The sequence below is a fragment of the Cyprinus carpio genome, chromosome A3 (assembly GCF_018340385.1).
Source record: "Cyprinus carpio isolate SPL01 chromosome A3, ASM1834038v1, whole genome shotgun sequence".
In the NCBI taxonomy this organism is placed as follows: domain Eukaryota; kingdom Metazoa; phylum Chordata; class Actinopteri; order Cypriniformes; family Cyprinidae; genus Cyprinus; species Cyprinus carpio.
Window position 1 is genome coordinate 33,155,839 of NC_056574.1, and position 21,829 is coordinate 33,177,667.

The window sequence follows — 21,829 nt, forward strand, 5'->3', positions numbered from 1 at the left end:
TGAGGTTAAACCACTGGAGTCACATGGATTACTTTAATGATGTCTTTCATACCTTTTTGGACCTTGAAAGTGGTAAATGCATTGGATCTCTAGTATGCAGGGACTGAAACATCATGGGTTTCATTAAAAATATTTTCATTTATGTTCCGAAGATGATCGTAGGTCTTACAGATGTGCAACGACACAAGGGTGAGTAATTAATGACAGAATTTTCAATTTTGGGTGAATTAACCCTTTAGATTGAGATTGATACAGTGTTTGTGAGAGATAGTGTGAATGTGTAAGAAAAAATAAAAATTCTGTCAGTAATTACTCACCCTCATGTTGTTCCAAACCTGTAATACTTTCGTTCATCTTCGGAACACAAATTAAGATATATTTGATGAAATCTGAGAGCTGTTGTAACGGTAACAAATGGGTGAGGAAGCAAATGCAAGAGTTAAATGTAAAGTTTATTGAGAACAGGAATGTATAACTGAGTCCAAGGGAAACAACAGGTGGTAACAGCGATGGAAGACGATGATCCAGGAAGTGGCAGTGAGTAGATGCAGCAGGAGAGCGTGACACAGGCCTGAGATGAGCAGTCCGTGGTGGTAGTAGGTGCATCCGGTGGTGAAGAGTGGACGGGGTTCCGGGGAAGACAACAGCGAATCAAACAGCACAGAGAAACAAGGACGAGAACCAGGCAACCAGACGGGAAACTGCATAAAACGCTCTGACAAACACAAGACGAAAGACAGGGCATATATATAGGGATCAGGTGATGAGTAACAGCTGGTGCAAATGAACAATAAACTGCGACGCCCACATGAAACAATCAGTGCAGACGAGCGACACACAAAACTCCACCCACATAGTGAAAACCTGAGACCACGGTTTACCAACCGTGACAGTACCCTCCCCTCTAGGAACGCCTCCTACATTCAAACGGAGGATTCCAGTCCACCAAGTACTGGAATCCTCGTCCCCTCCGTCTCGAGTCCAGAATACGATTAACCGAATAAGTGGGTTCCCCATCTACGAGACGCGGCGGGGGGGGAACCGGGGTGGGCGGGTTAATTCGTGAATAAAACACAGGTTTAATTTTGGACACATGGAAGGCGGGATGAATCCTCCTGTACGCCGGAGGTAGTTTGAGGCGGACTGTCACCGGACTAATGATCTTGGTGACAGGAAACGGGCCAATAAACTTGGGAGCTAACTTAGAAACGGAACGGAGAGGAATGTTCGTAGTAGAAAGCCACACTTTTTGACCCACGACGTATACGGGAGGCTTAGACCGGTGGCGATCGGCTTTGGCCTTGGTACGCACCCTCACTTGGAGCAGAGTCTCACGGGCTCTGGTCCACGTGCGGTGGCACCTCTGGACAAAAGCGTGAGCGGAGGGGACCGCGACTTCAGATTCCAGACTGGGAAAAATAGGTGGCTGGTAAACTAAACTACATTCAAACGGAGAGAGGCCCGTGGATGACACTGGTAACGGGTTATGAGCGTACTCAACCATAGAGAGTTGTTGGCTCCAGGAAGAAGGATTCTTGGAGACTAAACATCGCAATGTTCGCTCTAAATCTTGGTTGGCTCGCTCAGACTGACCGTTGCTCTGAGGGTGGTAACCCGAAGACAGACTAACCGGTCGCTCCTAGCAATTTACAAAACTCCTTCCAAAAAATTTGGATACAAATTGGGATCCCCTGTCAGAAACCACGTCTACCGGGAGGCCATGTAACCGAAAGACGTGATCAATAACAGTGACCGCGGTCTCCTTGGCTGAAGGTAATTTGGGCAAGGGAATGAAATGTGCCGCCTTCGAGAAATCGGTCCACTACGGTTAAAACAACCGTCATGCCATTAGAGGGCGGGAGGGCGGTAATAAAATCTAGAGCGATATGGGACAAGGGTCTCGAAGGGACAGACAGCGGCTGAAGAAGCCCATCCGGAGGTCGGTTAGACGACTTACCACTGGCGCAAACTGAGCAAGCCAAAACAAAATCGTGAACGTCGCGAGCCATAAGTGGCCACCAGAATCGTTGCTTAACTAAACCCTTGGTTCGGCTTATCCCTGGATGACAAGCTACATTAGAGCAGTGACCCCACTGAATAACGTTGGACCGTAACTCCTCCGGCACAAATAAGCGATTCGGTGGGCATCCGGGCGGAGGCGTTACCCCTTCTAAGGCCATCCTGACCTTCGATTCGACCTCCCATACGAGTGCTGAGACGACTATATTCTCAGGTAAAATACACTCGGGAGTCACCGGGCGTTCGGAAGGATCAAAAAGACGTGACAAAGAATCGGGTTTAACGTTTTTGGAACCCGGGCGGTACGATAGATAGAGAAAAATCAAAACGACCGAAAAAAAAGTGCCCACCGAGCCTGCCTGGAATTGAGTCTTTGGCAGTTCTAATGTATTCTAGGTTCTTATGATCGGTCCAAACGATGAAAGGTACCCCCGACCCCTCCAACCAGTGACGCCACTCCTCTAATGCTAATTTGACGGCCAACAATTCTCTGTTACCAATGTCATAATTGCATTCTGCAGGAGATAACCGATGCGAAAAAAACGCGCACGGATGCATCTTGTCGTCTGAGGCAGCACGTTGGTAAAGAACTGCCCCTACTCCCACCTCTGATGCGTCGACCTCCACCACGAACTGCTGTGTGGGATCAGGGGCTACTAAGATGGGAGCCGAAACGAAGTGGCTCTTGAGGTTGGTAAATACAGTTTCGGCTGTATTAGACCACCTGAACGGAGTACTGGGGAGGTCAAGGCGGTCAGAAGTGAGACTAGTTGGCTGAAATTACAAATAAAAAACGTCGATAAAAAAATTGGCGCGAACCCCAGAAACCGCTGTAGGGCCTTACGGGAATCTGGACTTGGCCAATCTATCACATCCTTAACCTTGTCAGGATCCATACGTATTCCCTCAGACGAGACGATGTACCCTAGGAAAGGAACAGACTGTGCATGGAATACGCATTTCTCCGCCTTGACAAAAAGACCATTCTCTAGCAATCTCTGGAGCACTCGTCTGACGTGTTGCACGTGTTCCTGGAGAGATGAAGAAAAAATCAGTATGTCATCCAGGTAAACATATATAAACTGATCTACCATATCTCTCAACACGTCATTCACGAGTGCTTGGAAAACCCCGGGCGAATTGGAGAGCCCGAACGGCATAACCCAAGTATTCAAAGTGCCCTCTAGGGGTGTTAAAGGCGGTTTTCCACTCATCCCCCCTCCTGATGCGGACCAAATGATAAGCGTTACGTAAATCCAATTTTGTGAAGACGGATGCTCCCTGTAACCTCTCGAAAGCCGAAGACATCAACGGCAAAGGATAAGTATTCTTTACCGTGATGTTGTTCAGCTCTCGGTAATCAATACAAGGTCGCAGAGAACCATCCTTCTTCCCCACAAAAAAAGAATCCCGCCCCCGACTGGAGAAGAGGAAGGACGGATGAACCTCGATGCTAGAGAATCAGAAATATATTTCTCCATGGCCTCCCTCTCAGGAACTGACAGAGAGTAAAGCTTGCCCTTAGGTGGAGATTTACCTGGTACTAAGTCTATGGCACAGTCATAGGGACGATGCGGAGGAAGAGAAGCAGCGCGGGACTTACTGAACACTTCCTTCAGGTCCAGGTACTCCGCGGGCACGTTTGACAAAACCGTAGCCTCCTCCTGAAACACAGACACAGACACAGCAGAGCAAGCAGAAACAAGACAAGACTCATGACAACATTTACTCCATGAAGTGATGGTGTTGGAACCCCAATACACTCGTGGGTTGTGTTTGACTAGCCAGGGGTGACCAAGGACGATGGGTGCCACAGGGGAGTCCATGAGGAGGAGGGGATGTTCTCAGTGTGGTTGCCGGAGGTAAGAAGGGTAATGGGACCAGTCGTGTGGGGTGATGCAGGGTAGTACTTGGCCATTGAGTGCGTTGACGGTGATCTGATGGGAAAGGGGAGTGATGGGGAGTTTCAGGTGTTGTGCGAGGTTAGTGTCCATGAAGTTACCTTCTGCCCCCGAGTCCAGGAGGGCGTGACAGGTGTGCGTGTTGTTGGCCCATCTCAGTTTCACCGGAAGGAGAGTAGATGTTGTTGAGGACTTCCCGGCGGAGATCCCACCCGATAGTAGCCTCAAATTTACTACCGGGCTGGCTCTTTTACTGGGCAGGAGCATAGAAAGTGTCCAGAGCCGCCACAATACAGGCACAGTCCTTGGGACCTCCGCCTCTCTCTCTCCTCCCGGGTCAGTCGAGCTCTACCCACCTGCATGGGCTCATGATCGAAGACGGGACCGACCGTGTTCTCTCTACTCGAGCTGCCACTCTCTAGGGTGCTTGGGAGACGTGTGGGACAGGCGGTTGCCCCCAGACGCTCGATGCGAGCATCCACGCGGAGCGCCAGGTCGATGAGTCCGTTGAGGCTGGTGGGCAACTCGAGGAGGTAGATCTCCTTGTGAACACGGGTCGGCCAACCCCATGCAGGAACATATCCCACTGCGCCTCCTCGTTCCACTTGCACGCGGCCGCCAAGGTGCGAAACCGGATGGAGTAATCCGCCACGGAGAGATTCCCATGCTTGAGTTCCGTCAGCTCGCGGGCCGCCTCCTTGCCGGCCGCGGCCCGGTCGAATACCCTCTTCATCTCCTCGGAGAGGGAGTGGAACGAGGCGCAGCATGGATCTCGGTTCTCCCACACCGCCGTTCCCCACAGGGCAGCCCTACCCGAGAGCAGAGTCAGCACAAACTCCACCTTGGACTCCTCGGTCTCAAAGGTGCGAGGCTGCAGGGAGAAATGCATGGAACACTTGGTTATGAATGTTCTGCAGTAATTAGGCTCACCAGAGTAGTTCTCGGGAACTGGTAGGCGTGGTTCGGGTCGATAGCTGGGTTCGGTGCTAGCCCGGGGGGAAACCGACGGTGCGGGTGGCGCAGCGGGAATGGTCAGCTGTTGGATCTGCTGGGTGAGCTCGGACACCTGTGTCACCAGCGCTTGGACAGCGCGTCCTGCTGCTGATCCATGCGGTTGACACTGTGGTGGATGAATTCGGAGAGTGAAGTGGAACTTGCTGCTTCCATAGTTGGTCAGAGCGTTCTGTAACGGTAACAAATGGGTGAGGAAGCAAATGCAAGAGTTAAATGTAAAGTTTATTGAGAACAGGAATGTATAACTGAGTCCAAGGGAAAACAACAGGTGGTAACAGCGATGGCAAACGATGATCCAGGAAGTGGCGGTGAGTAGATGCAGCAGGAGAGCGTGACACAGGCCTGAGATGAGCAGTCCGTGGTGGTAGTAGGTGCATCCGGTGGTGAAGAGTGGACGGGGTTCCGGGGAAGACAACAGCGAATCAAACAGCACAGAGAAACAAGGACGAGAACCAGTCAACCAGACGGGAAACTGCATAAAAACGCTCTGACAAACACAAGACGAAAGACAGGGCATATATATAGGGATCAGGTGATGAGTAACAGCTGGTGCAAATGAACAATCAACGGCGACGCCCACATGAAACAATCAGTGCAGACGAGCGACACACAAAACTCCACCCACATAGTGAAAACCTGAGACCACGGTTTACCAACCGTGACAGCTGTCTCACTCCTCCATAGGCTTCTATTGTAATTGTAACTTGCCAGCCCAGAAAGTTAGTAAAAACATCGTTAAAATAGTCCAAGTGACCACAGTGGCTCAACCTGAAGTTTATCAAGCGACGAGAATACTTTTTGTGCGCAAAAAACAAACAAAAATAACGTCTTTATTCAACTATTCATTTTCCTCTTTGCTTCTCTGAGTCAGTTTACGTAGTGTAACAGTGCAGCGCTTCTGGGTTGTACGTCAGAATGTAGGCTTACTATTGGCCAGCATATTGTTTGTTTTTTTGCACACAAAAAGTTTTCTCGTCGCTTGATAAACTTCAGGTTGAGCCACTGTGGTCACTTGGACTATTTTAACATGTCTTTACAAAATTTCTGGGCTGGCAAGTTTAAATTACAGGGAAGCCTATGGAAGCCTTGACTGTGAAACCGGGGATTCAAGTGCTAATTAGACCTACACAATTAATAAGAAAATATAACAACTAATGTTGCCATAATTAAACAATCTAATAATCTTGAAAATTGTCAATTATAGCATTCTATTTAGATCTAATCCCATTACATCAAATGTTTTCACTGACTATGTGTTGTGGCACTGAGCAAATAGTTTTTTTTGTTTAGCACACTGTCACTGAGTTCTCCAGTAGAGTGCAGACATGATGTTAGTGTTGTAAATGACAGCTTCATTGATTATTCTCTGTATAATTTTAAGTCTCTATGGTGTCACATTTTTAAGATTATGACAAGTATGCTAGTAAAACCACAGGTTTATGACAGAGAAACTATGGTTTTCTCGTAGGAATATCATAGCATATTAAGTGTTACCATAAAAAACCCTGCAAAATTAATACAGGTATACCACAAAAATATCACAAAAGGACCACAGGATTATTACAGGTATTACTGCAGAAATATGACAGTAGTACCACAAGAATATCACAGATATATTACAACACAAATGCTGTGGTAAAGCGTCCCAAAAAACAACACAATACCACACAATTACCACACTAGATCTGTGTGGTACTTTAAATGTTTTACCACATGGAATACCACAGGTAGTTTTTGTAAGGGGGGGTTCGGGGTGATGGGGGTGTTGATAAATAAAACAATTCTATGGCACACTCTACTGAAATACAGGGGGAAAAAAGAAAGAAGGAGAGAAAAGTCAATAATTATACAACTCTGCGTCGTCAGTGTTGGTATTGTATCAGACACTTGCACTTAACATTATATGAAAAACAAGCTCAAATGGTGTTAACAAGGTTTTTGGCCCGCGAATGAGGACATTTGTGTTTTGTTTGTCAATAGAACGGCCGCATCTGAGGCAAGTGCATCGCATTATACGCTTTCATCAACATTACAGGTTAGCCTTAATATAAATGTTAAAATGGCTGTGAATGGCTAATGAATTAATGTTTATTTATGTATTTATTTAATTATTTATTTATTACAACATATTTGTTTGCATGACTAAGTTATATGTATAAATTTAAATGTTAAAAATTTGGATATGTTGGACATTCCTCAAATAAATATTAATATATAGGCCTATACATGTTGATACATTACTTGCCTTTTACTTTTAGAGATTAAAAACTAGTCTGTTCATTTTGCTGTTGATCTATGAAGCAAACTGGTTGGTAAGAAAGGGGGCATTACACCACACCTCTGGCAAAAAACCCCCCCTTTACACAAAAAAATTTCAATCAAAAAAACAAATAAATAATAAAGCTGAAGTTATTTTAATATTTGGTGAATAACTCCTGCCATAGTCACTCAAAACCGGGATGGCAATTCTAGTCACATTTATGTTTTGTTTCACTGTAATGAACATTTTCCTTAAGGGGGGCGTTTTCCCCCACTCTACCCATAACGTTTATTGTTGCTATATGGGCGATTCGTTTTTCTTCTTGCTTAATACACTTGGCCAAAATCACGATATAAACGATTAAGCGCTTATGCATAGGATATTTAAAACGTACAAAAGTATATTGGCTAGATGGCAAATAACCTACTTCTCCGGTCTTCAAACACACAAAAACATTAGCCTTTACAGACATAGTGTTTGAGTAAAGAAAATGCTGTACTATTCAAACAATATCAGTTATTTATTTACCCTTGCATTGCGAAAAAGCGGAGATCTGTCTCCTACAGGCTGTGCACGGCGCGTCAATCTGAATGGAGGCGGGGTGATGTGGTTTCGCTTAGACCTTGAGGATCGTCATCATTAACCGTCGAAGTTCAATTCCAATTCTCAAGAACGCAAGTACAGAGGACGCATGGAAGTGCCCGGATGTGTTCTTGATATCGAGGATGCATCGAGTGCAGACTTGAGAGAACCGAGCCGTTAGAAATCACAGAAGACGCTGCGCGCGGCCGGTGTGCCTGCAAGCTTTAAATTCGCTCTCGCAAATACTTGACGGCTCTCCAAAGTAAACATTTAGCGTTTTGTTTTACTTAATTTTAATAAATATATGAGACCCGGAGAAAGTCTGCAGTATTTTTACTGGCATATTAAAATTAATCTTAACATAGTCACAGTTAAACATATAACAATGAAAAATAAAACGTTATACAATTATATGTAAATAATATCTATAATAGTATAAAATGTTTGAATAAGTTATGACATTTGTTTGTAATGTTATGTTTTATTTATGGTTCATTGGCCGCTTTATGACCATTATCTTATGAGCTCACGCTGCTCGGGAGAGTTTCAGGATACTAAAAAAAATAATTACATAAAATTGTGTTAATGTGTGTTCCATTTTTGTTCTCAATATTTTAATATGATTATGAACAAAGGATTACAAACAAATAAATAATACCATCAATGAAAACCCAAAGCTGACGTATATGTATAATTACAATAAAGTAATTTGAGCGTTATTGGCATTTAATATTTACATGTAATATAAAAGTGTATATGTAATGATGTTTTTGCAACTGCTCCAAGTGTCACGCGCAGTGTATACGTCAACGTCCTAATCCGTTCACTTATTTTGTTCACTCTGATATTGCTAGTCCACTCATCTGCCACACACTATGTAGGGATTAGTGAATGAGTGAACGAGTAAGCAATTTCAGACACAGAAAAGTTGAAAAAATGACGCTAGCATTTTTTCTACTCACACCGGTTTCAGAACGGTAATAACAAACGCATGAACAGAAACCGGTAAAATGCCGACTCTGCTTGGAGTGAACCGATTTTTTTCTCTCTCTCTCGTTTGTAAGCCCTGCTTAAAGCATACGGAGGCTCGTACATTCGTGAACACGAATATTCTCGTTTTACTAAATTGTATGCACGATATTACTAAATCTTGTCCAGAATTTAGTTGAATCAAATCAACGAACTGCATGTCAAATGTGGGGCTCCGTACATGAGCCACTTTAAGCGTAGGTATCACCGCACTTCGATTAAGGTGCGGTTGTTTAAGAAGTTTATGTCAAGTGAAATGTGAGAAAAAATAGATTTTCCCCGGTTGTTGTTTTAGAACATTAAGCCCGCTCCACTGCACTACCTTTGCGCTCACGTCTCGCATCTTTTGCAGTGTCTCGAAGCACTGCCTTTTAGAATGTCCTGCGACGGGGCCCCACAAAAGGCCGGGGGTGTCCCGTTCGCCACTGGATCCTAGACCACTGTACACTCTAAAAACTAATTCAGAGGACCTTTAGTCATTACTTAAATATATATATTGTTGTGAAATAAAAAATCAAGTTCTGAGATACTGTTAGACTTTTTAATTGTAATTGTTATTCTATTAAGCTGGGATGACACACAAATTATGCCTATTGATGAAATATACTATTGTCAGAGTTTAACATTTTCAGTTAATCAAAAAACAATTTCATTTTAAGTTCTGTTAATGTAAAAAACAATTTGATTACGCGTAAACAGCGCGCGCATGTTCAAGGCCAGACGACGAGACGAGACGAGTGAAGCATGTGGTGAATGGTAAGTAATTTTATGCTTAATTACACATATTCGCATTCGCTCAGGATTCAGTTGGTGATAGCCTACTGTAACCGAATACCGAATACCGAAATCTGCAAGTCCTTACTCTGAAATCTACAACTGATCCAGAATGCAGCAGCAAGGGTTGTCTTCAATGAGCCAAAAACAGCCCATGTTACTCCTCTACTCATCAGGTTACACTGGCTACCAGTAGCCGCTCGCATCAAATTCAAGGTACTGATGCTTGCCTACAAAACGACCACTGGCACGGCGCCAACTTACCTAAACTCACTAGTTCAATCTTATGCACCCTCCAGAAGTTTGCGCTCTGCAAGTGAACGACGCCTTGTGTTGCCATCCCAAAGAGGCTCAAAATCACTCTCACGGACTTTTTCCTGGACTGCTCCCAGCTGGTGGAATGACCTCCCGATCTCAATTCGAACAGCTGAGTCTTTACTCATTTTCAAAAAACATCTGAAGACTCATCCTTTTCGCCTGCACTTAACCAACTAATACTAGTACTTACCTTTTTCTTGTCTATCATATTCAAAAAAATAAAAAATAAAAAAAATAAAACCCTGACTACGTGTTCTGTACTAGACTAACTGAGACTTGTCATAGCACTTGTATACCGTTGTTGTTTTCTCGTTGATCTGATTGTTTCTACTGTTCTCATTTGTAAGTCGCTTTGGATAAAAGCGTCTGCTAAATGATTAAATGTAAATGTAAATGTAAATGAAATTTGAGCAGTGTTGATAGTAACGTTATAGTCTGTGTGCCGAGGTAAAGTTAGCTATAGCTGTAGCTTGTCACTGATTGAGTAGCTATCTATAATATAGAACATATATATATATATATATATATATATATATATATATATATATATATATATATATATATATATATATATAGATCAGTGGTAGCTACACTATTTTGTTCACTATTTGTTCAACTGTCTTGCTCTCCCTCCCTCGCGCATATTATTCACAATTGAATATTATTTGGGAAAAAAAACTGATCATTAATGCGGTCTGTTTATATTTTAAAATTGCCTCCTGGAAAACACAGGAAAATGTCTTTATTATACGACAGGGCTCAGCTTAATTATTAAGTTCATGTTACTTAGAAATGTGTTTTATTGTGGCCAAAAAACTTCTTCACCTAACTTAAAACATTATGTTGGATCAACTTAATTACTTGCATTCATGTTGAAAATTATTAAGTTCATGTTACTTAAAAAATGCGTTTTATTGTGGCCTAAAAGGTTAATTCATCATACTCAAAACATCGCTTTGAATTAATGTAATTCTGCCAGTAGTCTAAACAAAAAAATTCTAGTGGAAAACGTTAACATATTTTTTTTTTTGTTGACCCAATGTTTTATTTTTTAGAGTGTAAGTGAGCATCAGTCGATGTTCTACAGCACCCTAGGGCATATCTGTGAGGGCAATCTGTCAAATTATATATTTTTGGGGATTGACCATCCAGACTTCCTTCTAAACCAATTAAAATATTTTAACAACCTTGTTATGCAACATGCCAACTTTGAGGTGGAGGTAAAAATATTTAATAACTCTTTATTCAAATCCATGTTAGTCACTGAACAAGAAAACTTCTTGCACACAGCATTTTTCCAGCACATATGTTGATACACAGAAACATTGTTTTTAGGATAGTAAAAGCACAGAAAAAAAAGTGCTTGGAAGAAAAGAAAAGAAAAAAAGGAGGTTAGAAATCCCTGTAAAACTGTATTTTTTACGGAACACCCTTTAAACTACACTAACCAAAAAACAATATGCTATCAAAAACATGGACAAAAACAAAAGACATGGACACTAGTGCATCTAGGTCTGGGCTCATGATGTGGAGTGTGAATATTTCAACAATCAACAGTTCACGTTCTCAAAATTAATGTATGTACAAGTAAACATAGAAGGAATAGTTAAACAACTGTTAGCAACTTCCAAAACAAAACATAAAAAATTACAGAAAAGTATTTGATTGTTTTGAATTTTTATACTTTGTAATGTTTTGAACTTTTTATACTTTATAATAAGTTGTATTGTACTTGCCAACTATCCAAAAAAATACTTTGAGACTGTACAACATTACGGTCCCAAAACCCTTCAAGCAATATTACAACAAAGTGCTGTGAATAAGGGAACAAATATGTTCACATACTGTGCTGCATACTGTTGCTCAGGTGCACAAAAAAAGGCACTATTTTTTAAAAGCCTGTACTGATGTAATTTGAAAATCAAATCAAAGTTTTCCCTGATATGAAAGTGACTGGTTAAGGCAACAGAAGTACTTCATCCTGAATCTATCTTTGGTTTCTTTCTTGTCTGAGAAGAACAGAGAACTTCCACGTGTCTGTGTATTGTGAGAGCAGGATCTCTTTAGGGAAGAACTCATCCACCTCAGGAGGAATGTCCAGATCTTTACGCTCCATGTAGGACACAACAGTGTCTTTAAGACTGGAAGACAGACAGAATTTAGTGAGTTATGATAGATTTCCATATGTTCATCAAGTGCTTTAGAGTGCACATCACCACAATATTATCAAGGCTCCCACAGATTCTGTATTCCTTAAGAATACAAAACCCATTCACAAACTTCCCCATATTTCCCTGCCAATCGTATGTTCATTTTGAAATATTTGATTAACTTGATTAACTTGATGATAGTATTTTTAGTGCCCCCACAGTCTTATGGATTTTTTTGTAAACTGCATACAAATTTGTGGGCGATAAAAAAAAATAATATTCAGACATTTTAAAATTTTAGGTAAAAACTATATATACTGATACAGATATTTTTATGGATACACGCCATGGACACTTCAATAAAACATATTCATAAATAAATACTATACTGCCCGCCCCCCCCTAGTGTAAACAGTTAAACTTTAGTTTTCTAGTTGAGCATTCTTAAGCCTCTGTATCACAAAGTTTACCCAGTTTCATGTTTTGAACAGCCTTTCCTTTTGTGTCAACTATATATAATCACTTGACATAAATACATACATGGTTAATTCAGATATTACTTTAATTTCTTGAGGGTAATTTGGTGTGATTGCTTCTCACTGAGAGTGGGGCTTAATGGAGGATTAGTTCCACAAAACCAGTCAGCAATTACTTAGTTTTAAAAGCCGTCAGTGCAAAAAACAAACCAAAACACAGCTACTGCTATAACTTGCAGTTCAGTCATTGCGTCAAATGTTGATTCTGATGAATTCAGTGAATTTATTCAGTAAAGGATTTGTCAGACTGATTCAAAACAGTAATGTGCGTGAAAAGAAATCAATGAAAGGTGTTCATTCAAGTAATTTGTTTGTGAATCAGACTACACTAGTGTTGCAGCACTGGTAATATTCCTCAGGTCTCACCCCCAGTCAGGCCTAAAGGTGTCCGTGGCTTTTGGGTTCTTCAGGACCAAAAGCAGAAACTCATGCATCTCCAACAGGAAGGCATCAGCGCTGGACTTTGTGAAAAAACTAGTGAGCAGTCTCTTGTGTTCCTCCTGCAAAGCATGTTTGTACTCCTTGCTGATGCCCACAAACGGGTCCTGAAGAGCAGATGTCATTTTCACAAAAAAACTCATTGAAAGCACAAAACAGAATACTATGTTGAGTGTCTCACCCTCTTCAGACGTAGCATTGTCTCTGATTTCAGAGAGCTGAGCAGCTGCCACAACACCACACAGTGTTTCAGGCTGCACCTACTTAATGCCTGCACACATAATTATCACTCACAGGTATCACACATTACCAGAAAACAGATTAGGGATTGAAATGTAATCATGGACTTTTTCTATTGAAAAAACAGAAAAGATAGAAATCTATGACTTCCGCTTCAGAGAAGCTAGTTAAATGTGACAGGGATCCATAAAGTGTCACCCTGCTGAATGACTGTTCTTAATTTCAGTGTGTTACTTTTTAATTTTATGATGAATCGTATGTAGGTCTTTTTTTAGCATCTTGTGTCACAAACACTGTGCTTTTAAAGTAACATCAAGGTATTTCAACTTTTAAACATCTCAAGGCCTTTTTGTGTGTTATGTGTGTGTTAACCCCCCCCAAGAGAAACACGTCTGATCATGACATTAAACCAATCTTACTATACAGGGATTCTTAGAGACCAGTGAGGATAGCAACATATAGCATCACCACTGCTCCAAAATAGTACATTTAATAAAAAGAAAGTGTGTGTTCATGACCAACCTTGAAGACATGTGGGGCCATGTGGTCAGTCATCTGCAGCACCTCCTTCAAGTAAGTGCCAAGCTGCATGTGTGGCTCTCCCCCCGTCATGGCGAGGAAACCCAGGGCCAGTTCAACTGTGGACAGGGCCTCACACACGTCACTGTAGGACTGCAGCTCCTTCACAAGGTCGTACTGTGTCAGAGGCTGCAGTGACTCTTTTGATACACAATCACATGACAGCTTGTGACATATTAAAATGGTTAAAATATATCTCTACACTGTAACCATGGATTTAATTAAATGTACAATTGTAAAATTTGCATATAAACAATATTAATATTCATTAAGAGCATTTTGAACAATGGACCTACATTTAACAATAACATAACCGTTACAGATTTAAACGTATTATGCTAATAAAACATTTATAATTGAATAAATAATATAACTTACTTGTTGAACTTTGCCCTTAACATCTTTAAATATTATCTCATAATTTCTGTCCTGTCTGTTCACCAGTGTTGGAATACCCTGAAACACGAAGAAACAAAAACATAAATTAAAACAAATAATTATAATTTTACTCATTTATCTACTCTACCAGTTGTCAGGCTTGAAGAACTACTAAAAACACTTCTGAACAGGCATTTGTCAGCTCTTGTGGTGCTGTGACGTACATTAAGGGTGATGTGTGGTTTGCCCTGTAGAAAGCGGGTGAGGATCTGCTGCTGAATCTTGAGCAGGTCGTACTCCTCCAGGGTTTCCTGACCACGCTCCATCCTATATTGGCAGTTGGACAGCACCAGAGGTAGAAGATCCCGCTCATACTCATAACGGATCACGTGCATCTCCGTCAGGTCAGCTGGGCTTACCGTGTAACTGGAAGGAAACAGGACAGAGAATGGAATGACGAGATGGGTGTCTAACTGGTAAATTGGGTATGGTGGGTTTAAAGTTGATAAAGTGTTTTTTTTTTTCTTCAGTTGCTATGTGGTCCCTAGGGTGATATAATGCTATATTTTATATTATTATATTATAATATAATATTACACCACTAAGTACTATTGTGGTCTTTAGTCATGGCTCAGAACCCTCCTTCAAAGTGATTATGTAGGTGTTTTTTTCACTCAACCAGCATCAACAGGTGTTTTATTAAAGTGAAAATTGTAAGTCCGATCATTCATCAAAGTAATAGTACACCTCTATTATTCACAAGCCACATGATTTGAAATGTTTCAATGAAATTTGATATATTTTTTTTTATTGTGTTTCATTGTAACAGCAAAATAATTTGGTCTATTTAATGACACTGTCTTTAAGAACGTGTATTTGCTGAACGGTCAATAAGAGTAAAACGGTAAACATCTGAAAACTCATGGTATGAAATATCTCTCATAGCAACAAATGGTACACAGGTCTCCAGACTCATTCTTCCCACTGGTCGCTCTTTTGTGACTCTTTTTGCTATGTTATAAGCCGGGCTTAAGATGCTTTCACTTTCGAATTTGCGAACTTGTCATGTTTTAATTGAATAATTGTCTGTTTTGCTTACATCTATACACCTTTCACTTTTTAAGACTAAAAAGGAGCCTCCATAGCATAACGTGAGGTAAACAGCAAAGATAAGCTTTTCAAAATGAAAACAAAAAGAAAAGTAAAACTAAACTTGCTGCCGGTGACAGTGCTTGCATTGTTTTTTTTTTCCCTATAAGAATACCAACATGATCACCTTCTCTGGTTTAAAAAGTTTTCTTTTACTTTACTTTAGCCTGAAAACAATCCATTATTTCTTCAATATTTGCGTCATTTTTGCTGCGCGCACCTTAGCTCTCCTCCTAACATGGAAAGTAGAAAAAAAAACAGGCTCTAAGCACTGCACAGTTCAAACGAGTTGCCGTTTGATGTTTCACATATGCAACAGAAATGACAGCGCTTATGAACCCGGTCACAATTTAGTCACACAGGCAGAAAAAATGGTTGCAGTCTGGAGTCCTGGGTACAGGATGAGTTACACCATGATGATTCATACTTAAGAATATAGGTTTTCTGAACTCAACTTCAGCAGTGACTACTACTAACACCACAAATACATGGGACTAAATTTGCTGAATCTCTTACCCAGACTCCTCTCCAGTGTATCTTTCAACAGTGTAGATAAGGTCGTTGTGCAGGGTGATGAGGTAGCTGACAAGGGCAGTGGAGCACAGGCCCAGACCGCTTCTTTGTGGCAGCAGCACCTGCAGGTCTGCGTCCAGATCCAGATCCTCCCGGGTGTAATCGTCTGGCAGCTTTATCTCTCCTGACACAAACAGACTATCTCATGCATCGCTCATCAATGAAAAAAAAAAAAGTAGACAATTGTCTAAGAAATGACAGCACATTGGTCTAAAGTGGAAAGAAAGTGGTCAAGACAGTGGAAAGAATAAGTCTGTGAATGTTTGTGAATATTTGGATTTCTGCATTGATGGACTCATAAAATAAGGTCTGATCATTATTTAATGAACAATTATAGACAAACACAATCTGACTAAACTAATAATGCACATTTAACATTTATATTGATTACATTATTTTATCAATAAAAGTGTATGGTGGAGAAAGTAGCAATAGAATTTTCTATATTTGTAGACAGGATATCTAACCTACTTAATCTAACCTACTAAAGTATCTAACCTACTTAAGCTTTGTGCATCTCTGCAATGCAAATATTTTAAGAATCTAAAAAAAAAAAAAAAAAAAAAAAAAAAAAAGATTTGTCAAGTCAAGTCACCTTTTTTAGATGGTAACCAGGCTTTGTGTGCCTGGGAAGAACACCCACACTTCCAATCTCATCTCCTTAACTAAATTCAATTAGCTTTTCCAATTAGCTTTTTTCAATTAGTTGTCTGAAAACCTGTGCTGACCAGCTGGCCCCCATCTTCTCACAGATCTTTTTTTTTTAAGATTTATTTTTGCCGTTTTATGCCTTTTATTTAGATAGGACAGTAGGTCGACAGGAAGCAAAGTTGGTGAGAGAGGTGGGGGTGGGATCGAGAAAGGTCCGTGAGCCGGGACTCGAACTCAGGACGCCAAAAGCACAATGGCGCTACATGTCGATGCGCTGCCCACGAAGCCATCGGCGCCAACATTCTCACAGATCTTCAACAGATCAGTGAAGCTGTGCAAAATCCCTGCCTGCTTCAAATGCTCCACCATCATCCCCATCCCAAAGAAACCCAAGATAAAAGAACTTAATGACTACAGACCTGTGGCTCTAACGTCTGTGGTCATGAAGAAAGAGGTTTTGGCTTATCTGAAGGACATTACTGGACCCTTACTTGACCCCCTGCAGTTTGCTTACCAATCAAACAGGTCCATGGATGATGCATTCAACATGGGACTGCACTTCATCCTGCAACATCTGGACAAAACAGGGACTTATGTGAGGATCCTGTTTGTGGACATTAACTCTGCTTTCAACACCATCATCCCAACACTCCTCCAGACCTAACTAACCCAGCTCTCTGTTCCTAGCTCTATCTGTCAATGGATCACCAGTTTTTTGATAGATAGGCAACAGCTAATGAGAATGGGTAAATTCACATACAATAGCTGCACCAGCAGCACTGGCACTCCTCAGGGTTGCTTCCTCTCCCCACTGCTTTTCTCCCTCTACACCAACAACTGCACCTCTAAAGACCCCTCTGTCAAGCTCCTAAAGTTTGCAGGTTACGCTACAGTCATCGGTCTCATCCAGGACGGAAATGAGTCTGATTACAGACAGGAGGTTAAAGAGCTGGCTGTCTGGTGCAGTCACAACAACCTGGAGCTGAACTCGCTCTAAACTGTGGAGATGATCGTGGACTTTAGGAGGAACACCCCTGAACTCCCCCCACTCACCATCATGAACATCACTGTGGCTCAAATGGAGTCATTCAGATTCCTGGGAACCACCATTTCTCAGGACCTGAAGTGGGACACTCACATCGACTCCACTGTTAAAAAGGCCCAACAAAGGTTGTACTTCCTTCCCCAACTGAGGAAATTTAACTTGCCACAGAAGCTGCTGAAACACTTCTACTCTGCCGTCATTGAGTCCATCCTATGTACTTAACTGTCTGGTTTGGTTCAGCTACAAAATCAGACATCAGAAGACTACAGAGAATAGTAAGGACTGCCTAAAGTATTATTGGTGCTCCCCTGCCTACCCTCCAAGAACTGTATACATCCAGAGTGATGAAAAAGGGCTCAGAAAATCACTCTGGATCCTTCACATCCAAGCCCTCTCCTTTTTGAACTTTTGTCAGTGTTACAGAGCACCGAATACCAGTACAGCCAGGCACAAGAACAGTTCCTTTCCCCAGGAAATCTACTTCAAGAACAGTTAATGTTCTCCCATTGTGCAATAAAAGTACGTACAATAACCTTAAATACTTATCACCCTAAATCCCAGTACAACCCTACAACTTATTTTTTATTTTATTTTATTTTATTTTGCGGTTTATTTATGCATGTGTATTTTATTCACATCTTATTTTTATTATCTGTGTGTTGTTGTTGTCTGTGCAAAGCTTAAGACACTAAAACAAATTCCTTGTATGTGCAAACATACTTGGCAATAAAGCTCTTTCTGACTTCTGATTTCTTTTGGAGAAGTCGTAACACAGAGGTTCACTTATAGTGCTTTATCCAGCCTGCTCTGTCAATGACCAGTCAGTGTCTTCAATAAATTTTTGAAAAGTACAATGTTTTGTGTTATTAGTTAAATCAGACTGTGTTTGTCTATAACTGTGACTTCATGAAGATCAGACCACTTTTTATGGGTGATCAATGCAGAAATCCAGTTAAAGTTCATAAACTTATGCTTGCCCTTGTAGATAGGAGTTGGTTTACCTGTGGTAGCCAGAGATACCCTGATTTGGTTCCAAGTTGATATAAAATTTTTTATGCGCTTTTCATACCAAGCAGTGAGTGAAGCTGTTGGATGAAAACAAGGCACAATCACTATGTTTGCAATGAAAATAAACTTTATTAATAGAGAAATAGCATATGATTGCATGACTGCTGATTTGGGACTACATTTGTGCTGAAATGGGTAAATCAACCATCAACAAGCATATGAAATTATAAACAATTTAATGACCATAGATTAATCATGAATATATCCATACTGACTCAACACTTTTACATGGTAAATCACTAATACATGGTGGGTACCTGCTTTCTGATTTTGCAGGAACTCGCCAATGGTGTTGTAGTTTAGCTCTGTCACGTTCTGGAACTTCTTTACCAAATCCCTCTGGAGAACCAAGATTTCCGGAAGGAACCGCACCAACCGGAGCTCTGCTTCCTGAAATATACAGCTTTACAGTTTCTTTTTTCTCTACATCTGTTTGCCATTATTTTAATACAGATTTTTTCCACTCTGTTTTATTATTGCAGATAAACCTAATTAGCATGTTAAAACAAAATAAACTATGGCTGGTCCTTCATATGTCAGTAAGACTAACATCAAAGTCGACCAGACTATGCTAATGGTTAAAGAACTGTCTACACAACATAAACAATCCGCCTAGAAAGTAGGCATCATAAACTGTAGTCTTGAACTGGTTGAACTTGTGATACTGTGGTTGATACATATCTTACCCTCTGAAGGAACTTCCAGAGCACTGGCAAAGTGTCCCGGCCACTGTTTTGCTCCACAATGTGAGTCAGACTCAACACTGAGACCTTCCTCCTGCAGCTCCAGATGGATGAATTATGGATGAGGGAGTTCTGGGGCAGAGAGCACAGGAACAGCCCTGGTTCCCCAAATGTCAACTTCATCACTGGATTAGAAGACACTCGCTCATCTTTCCTGATGAAGGCGTTCACTTCCTTTAGCTGATGCTCCAAAACCTGAGAGTTAGATCAAAGAATGGAAAGTAATAGTGAGTAATAGTGAAAGCGAGTGAACGTCATGGAAAGCAGCCGGACCTGAGGGGATTTCTGGCCGTATTCTGCGGTCCTGCACTGATCAGCTCGCTGGTTTGTTTACATCCATTTTTAATGAGTCTCTTGCTACATCGGTGGTTCCCACCTCCTTTAAAAAAATCTGTCATCATCTGTGTGCCTAAGAACAATAAACCCTCTTGTCTGAATGACTATCGTCCAATTACCCTCACATCAATAGTCATGAAGGTTTTCGAGGGACTGGTTAAAAACGTCATCTGCTCTTCCATCCCGGATACTTTGGACCCTCTTCAGTTTGCTTATCGCCCCAACAGATCCACTGATGATGCCATCTCTCACATCCTGCACTCTTCTCTCACACACATTGACAGCAATAACAGGAACTATGTAAGGCTGCTATTTATCAACTATAGCTCAGCTTTCAATACTATAGTCCCCATCAAAGTGGCTTCTAAACTAATGGACCTCGGCCTGAATTCTTCACTCTGCAATTGGGTTCTTGATTTCCTCACTGGCAGACCTCAAGTGGTGAAAGTAGGCCAGTACACGTCCAACTCCATCACCCCGAACGTAGGAGCCCCACAAAGCTGTGTCCTGAGTCCCCTGCTCTACTCTCTCTACACACATGACTGCATATCTTCCCACAGCTCCACATCTATTATCAAATTTGCTGATGATACTGTGGTTCTGGGCCTCATTTCCAACAATAATGAGACCGCAAACTTGGATGAGGTAGAGAAACTTACATCATGGTGCCAGGACAATTGTATCTCTCTGAATGTGAGCAAAACTAAAGAGCTGATTGTTGACTTAAGGAAGAGACAGCAGCAGCCTTACACTCCTCTTATGATCAGCGGGACCCCTGTGGAGAGGGTGAGAAGCTTCAAGTACCTTGGTATAAACATCTCCGAGGACCTGACTTGGACTACCCACATTCAAACATATGCGACAGCTGAGGAAATTCAGAGTCTCACTAGCAAACCTGAAAACTTATACACAGTCTCAACAGAAATCCTAAAAACTTTCAATACAGCAAACACATAAAGAGTATTGACTCAGTGTATCTAAGTGTGGTATGGGAACAGCTCCAGTCAAGACTGCAAAGCCCTGCAGAGAGTTGTGCTCTTAGCTGAGCGCATCTCAGTGTCTGCTCTCCCCTCTCTGCAGGACATCTACCTCAAACGCTGCAAAAGCAGAGCTGTTAAAATCATCAAGGACTCCATCCACCCCAGTAACCATCTTTTCACTTTGCTGCTATCTGGTAAGCGCTTCCGTAGTCTGATGGCAAAAACCGAGAGACTTAGGAGGAGTTTCTTCCCCCAGGCCATCAGGCTCCTAAACTCAAAACCAACCTCTTAACATCTTCATGTCTTCACTTAATATTCACTTTATCAGTAAGATATTCATCATTCACTACCTCACACTGACATACTGAAATTGTCAACCTGTTTGCACATTTACCTCTTGCACATTCCTGTGTATCTTAATATTTAAGACTACAGTATAATGCACATATACACATTGCCTCTTGTACATCCCTGTGTATCTTAATATTTAAGACTACAGTATAATGCACATATGCACATTGCCTCTTGTACATCCCTGTGTATCTTAATATTTAAGACTACAGTTTACTTTCATGCACATTATTTTCCATTCTATATTTTATTCTACAGTATACATCTTGTTTATATTTTATTCTTATATTTTTATTGTTTACTTTTATTTCATTCTTTCATAGCTATATTTATGTATATTTTCATCTGTGTTGTATTCTTTAATAATTGCACTGTCCATGGAGCAGACCTGACTCACATTTCACTGCTGGTTATATATGCTCTATATAATTGTGTATGTGACAAATAAAAAATCTTGAATCTTGAATCTCTTGTAATAATCAGGTAAGGGTTATGAGAAGTACTCTACTACTGAGGTTAATAATGCAACAATTAATCAACCATTCAGCTTTCGCTTTTATGTTACGTCCAGTGTTATCAAACAACTACTCAACAATGAAAAATGCTTTTAACTGTTAATAAATTTGATGATCTATTTCAGAGGCAATGAAAAAGGAGGGAAATAAATGGAAAATCAACCATGATTTACACAACTAAAACTAAGATGCAAAAAACT

At 41.1% G+C, this 21,829-nt stretch overlaps 1 protein-coding gene and 1 long non-coding RNA gene across 2 annotated transcripts in view; both read right to left on the reverse strand.

Annotated features, from left to right (window-relative positions):
* Positions 1-5,138: 5,138 nt before the first annotated feature.
* On the reverse strand, positions 5,139-7,983 carry LOC122138441. The gene is made up of 2 exons (XR_006155564.1): positions 7,723-7,983; positions 5,139-5,421 (listed from the first exon to the last, which is right to left on the reverse strand). It is a non-coding gene; the product is annotated as an uncharacterized LOC122138441 (long non-coding RNA).
* Positions 7,984-11,112: 3,129 nt separating this feature from the next.
* Positions 11,113-21,829, reverse strand: part of LOC109054524 (E3 ubiquitin-protein ligase rnf213-alpha-like) — a 92,861-nt gene continuing 82,144 nt past the window's right edge. Inside the window, 10 exon segments of the mRNA XM_042730865.1 lie at positions 11,113-12,038; positions 12,950-13,128; positions 13,203-13,292; positions 13,784-13,981; positions 14,219-14,296; positions 14,443-14,644; positions 15,884-16,064; positions 18,638-18,721; positions 18,962-19,094; positions 19,391-19,642. Coding sequence (XP_042586799.1) covers positions 11,885-12,038; positions 12,950-13,128; positions 13,203-13,292; positions 13,784-13,981; positions 14,219-14,296; positions 14,443-14,644; positions 15,884-16,064; positions 18,638-18,721; positions 18,962-19,094; positions 19,391-19,642 — 1,551 coding nt within the window. The 3' untranslated portion in view covers positions 11,113-11,884.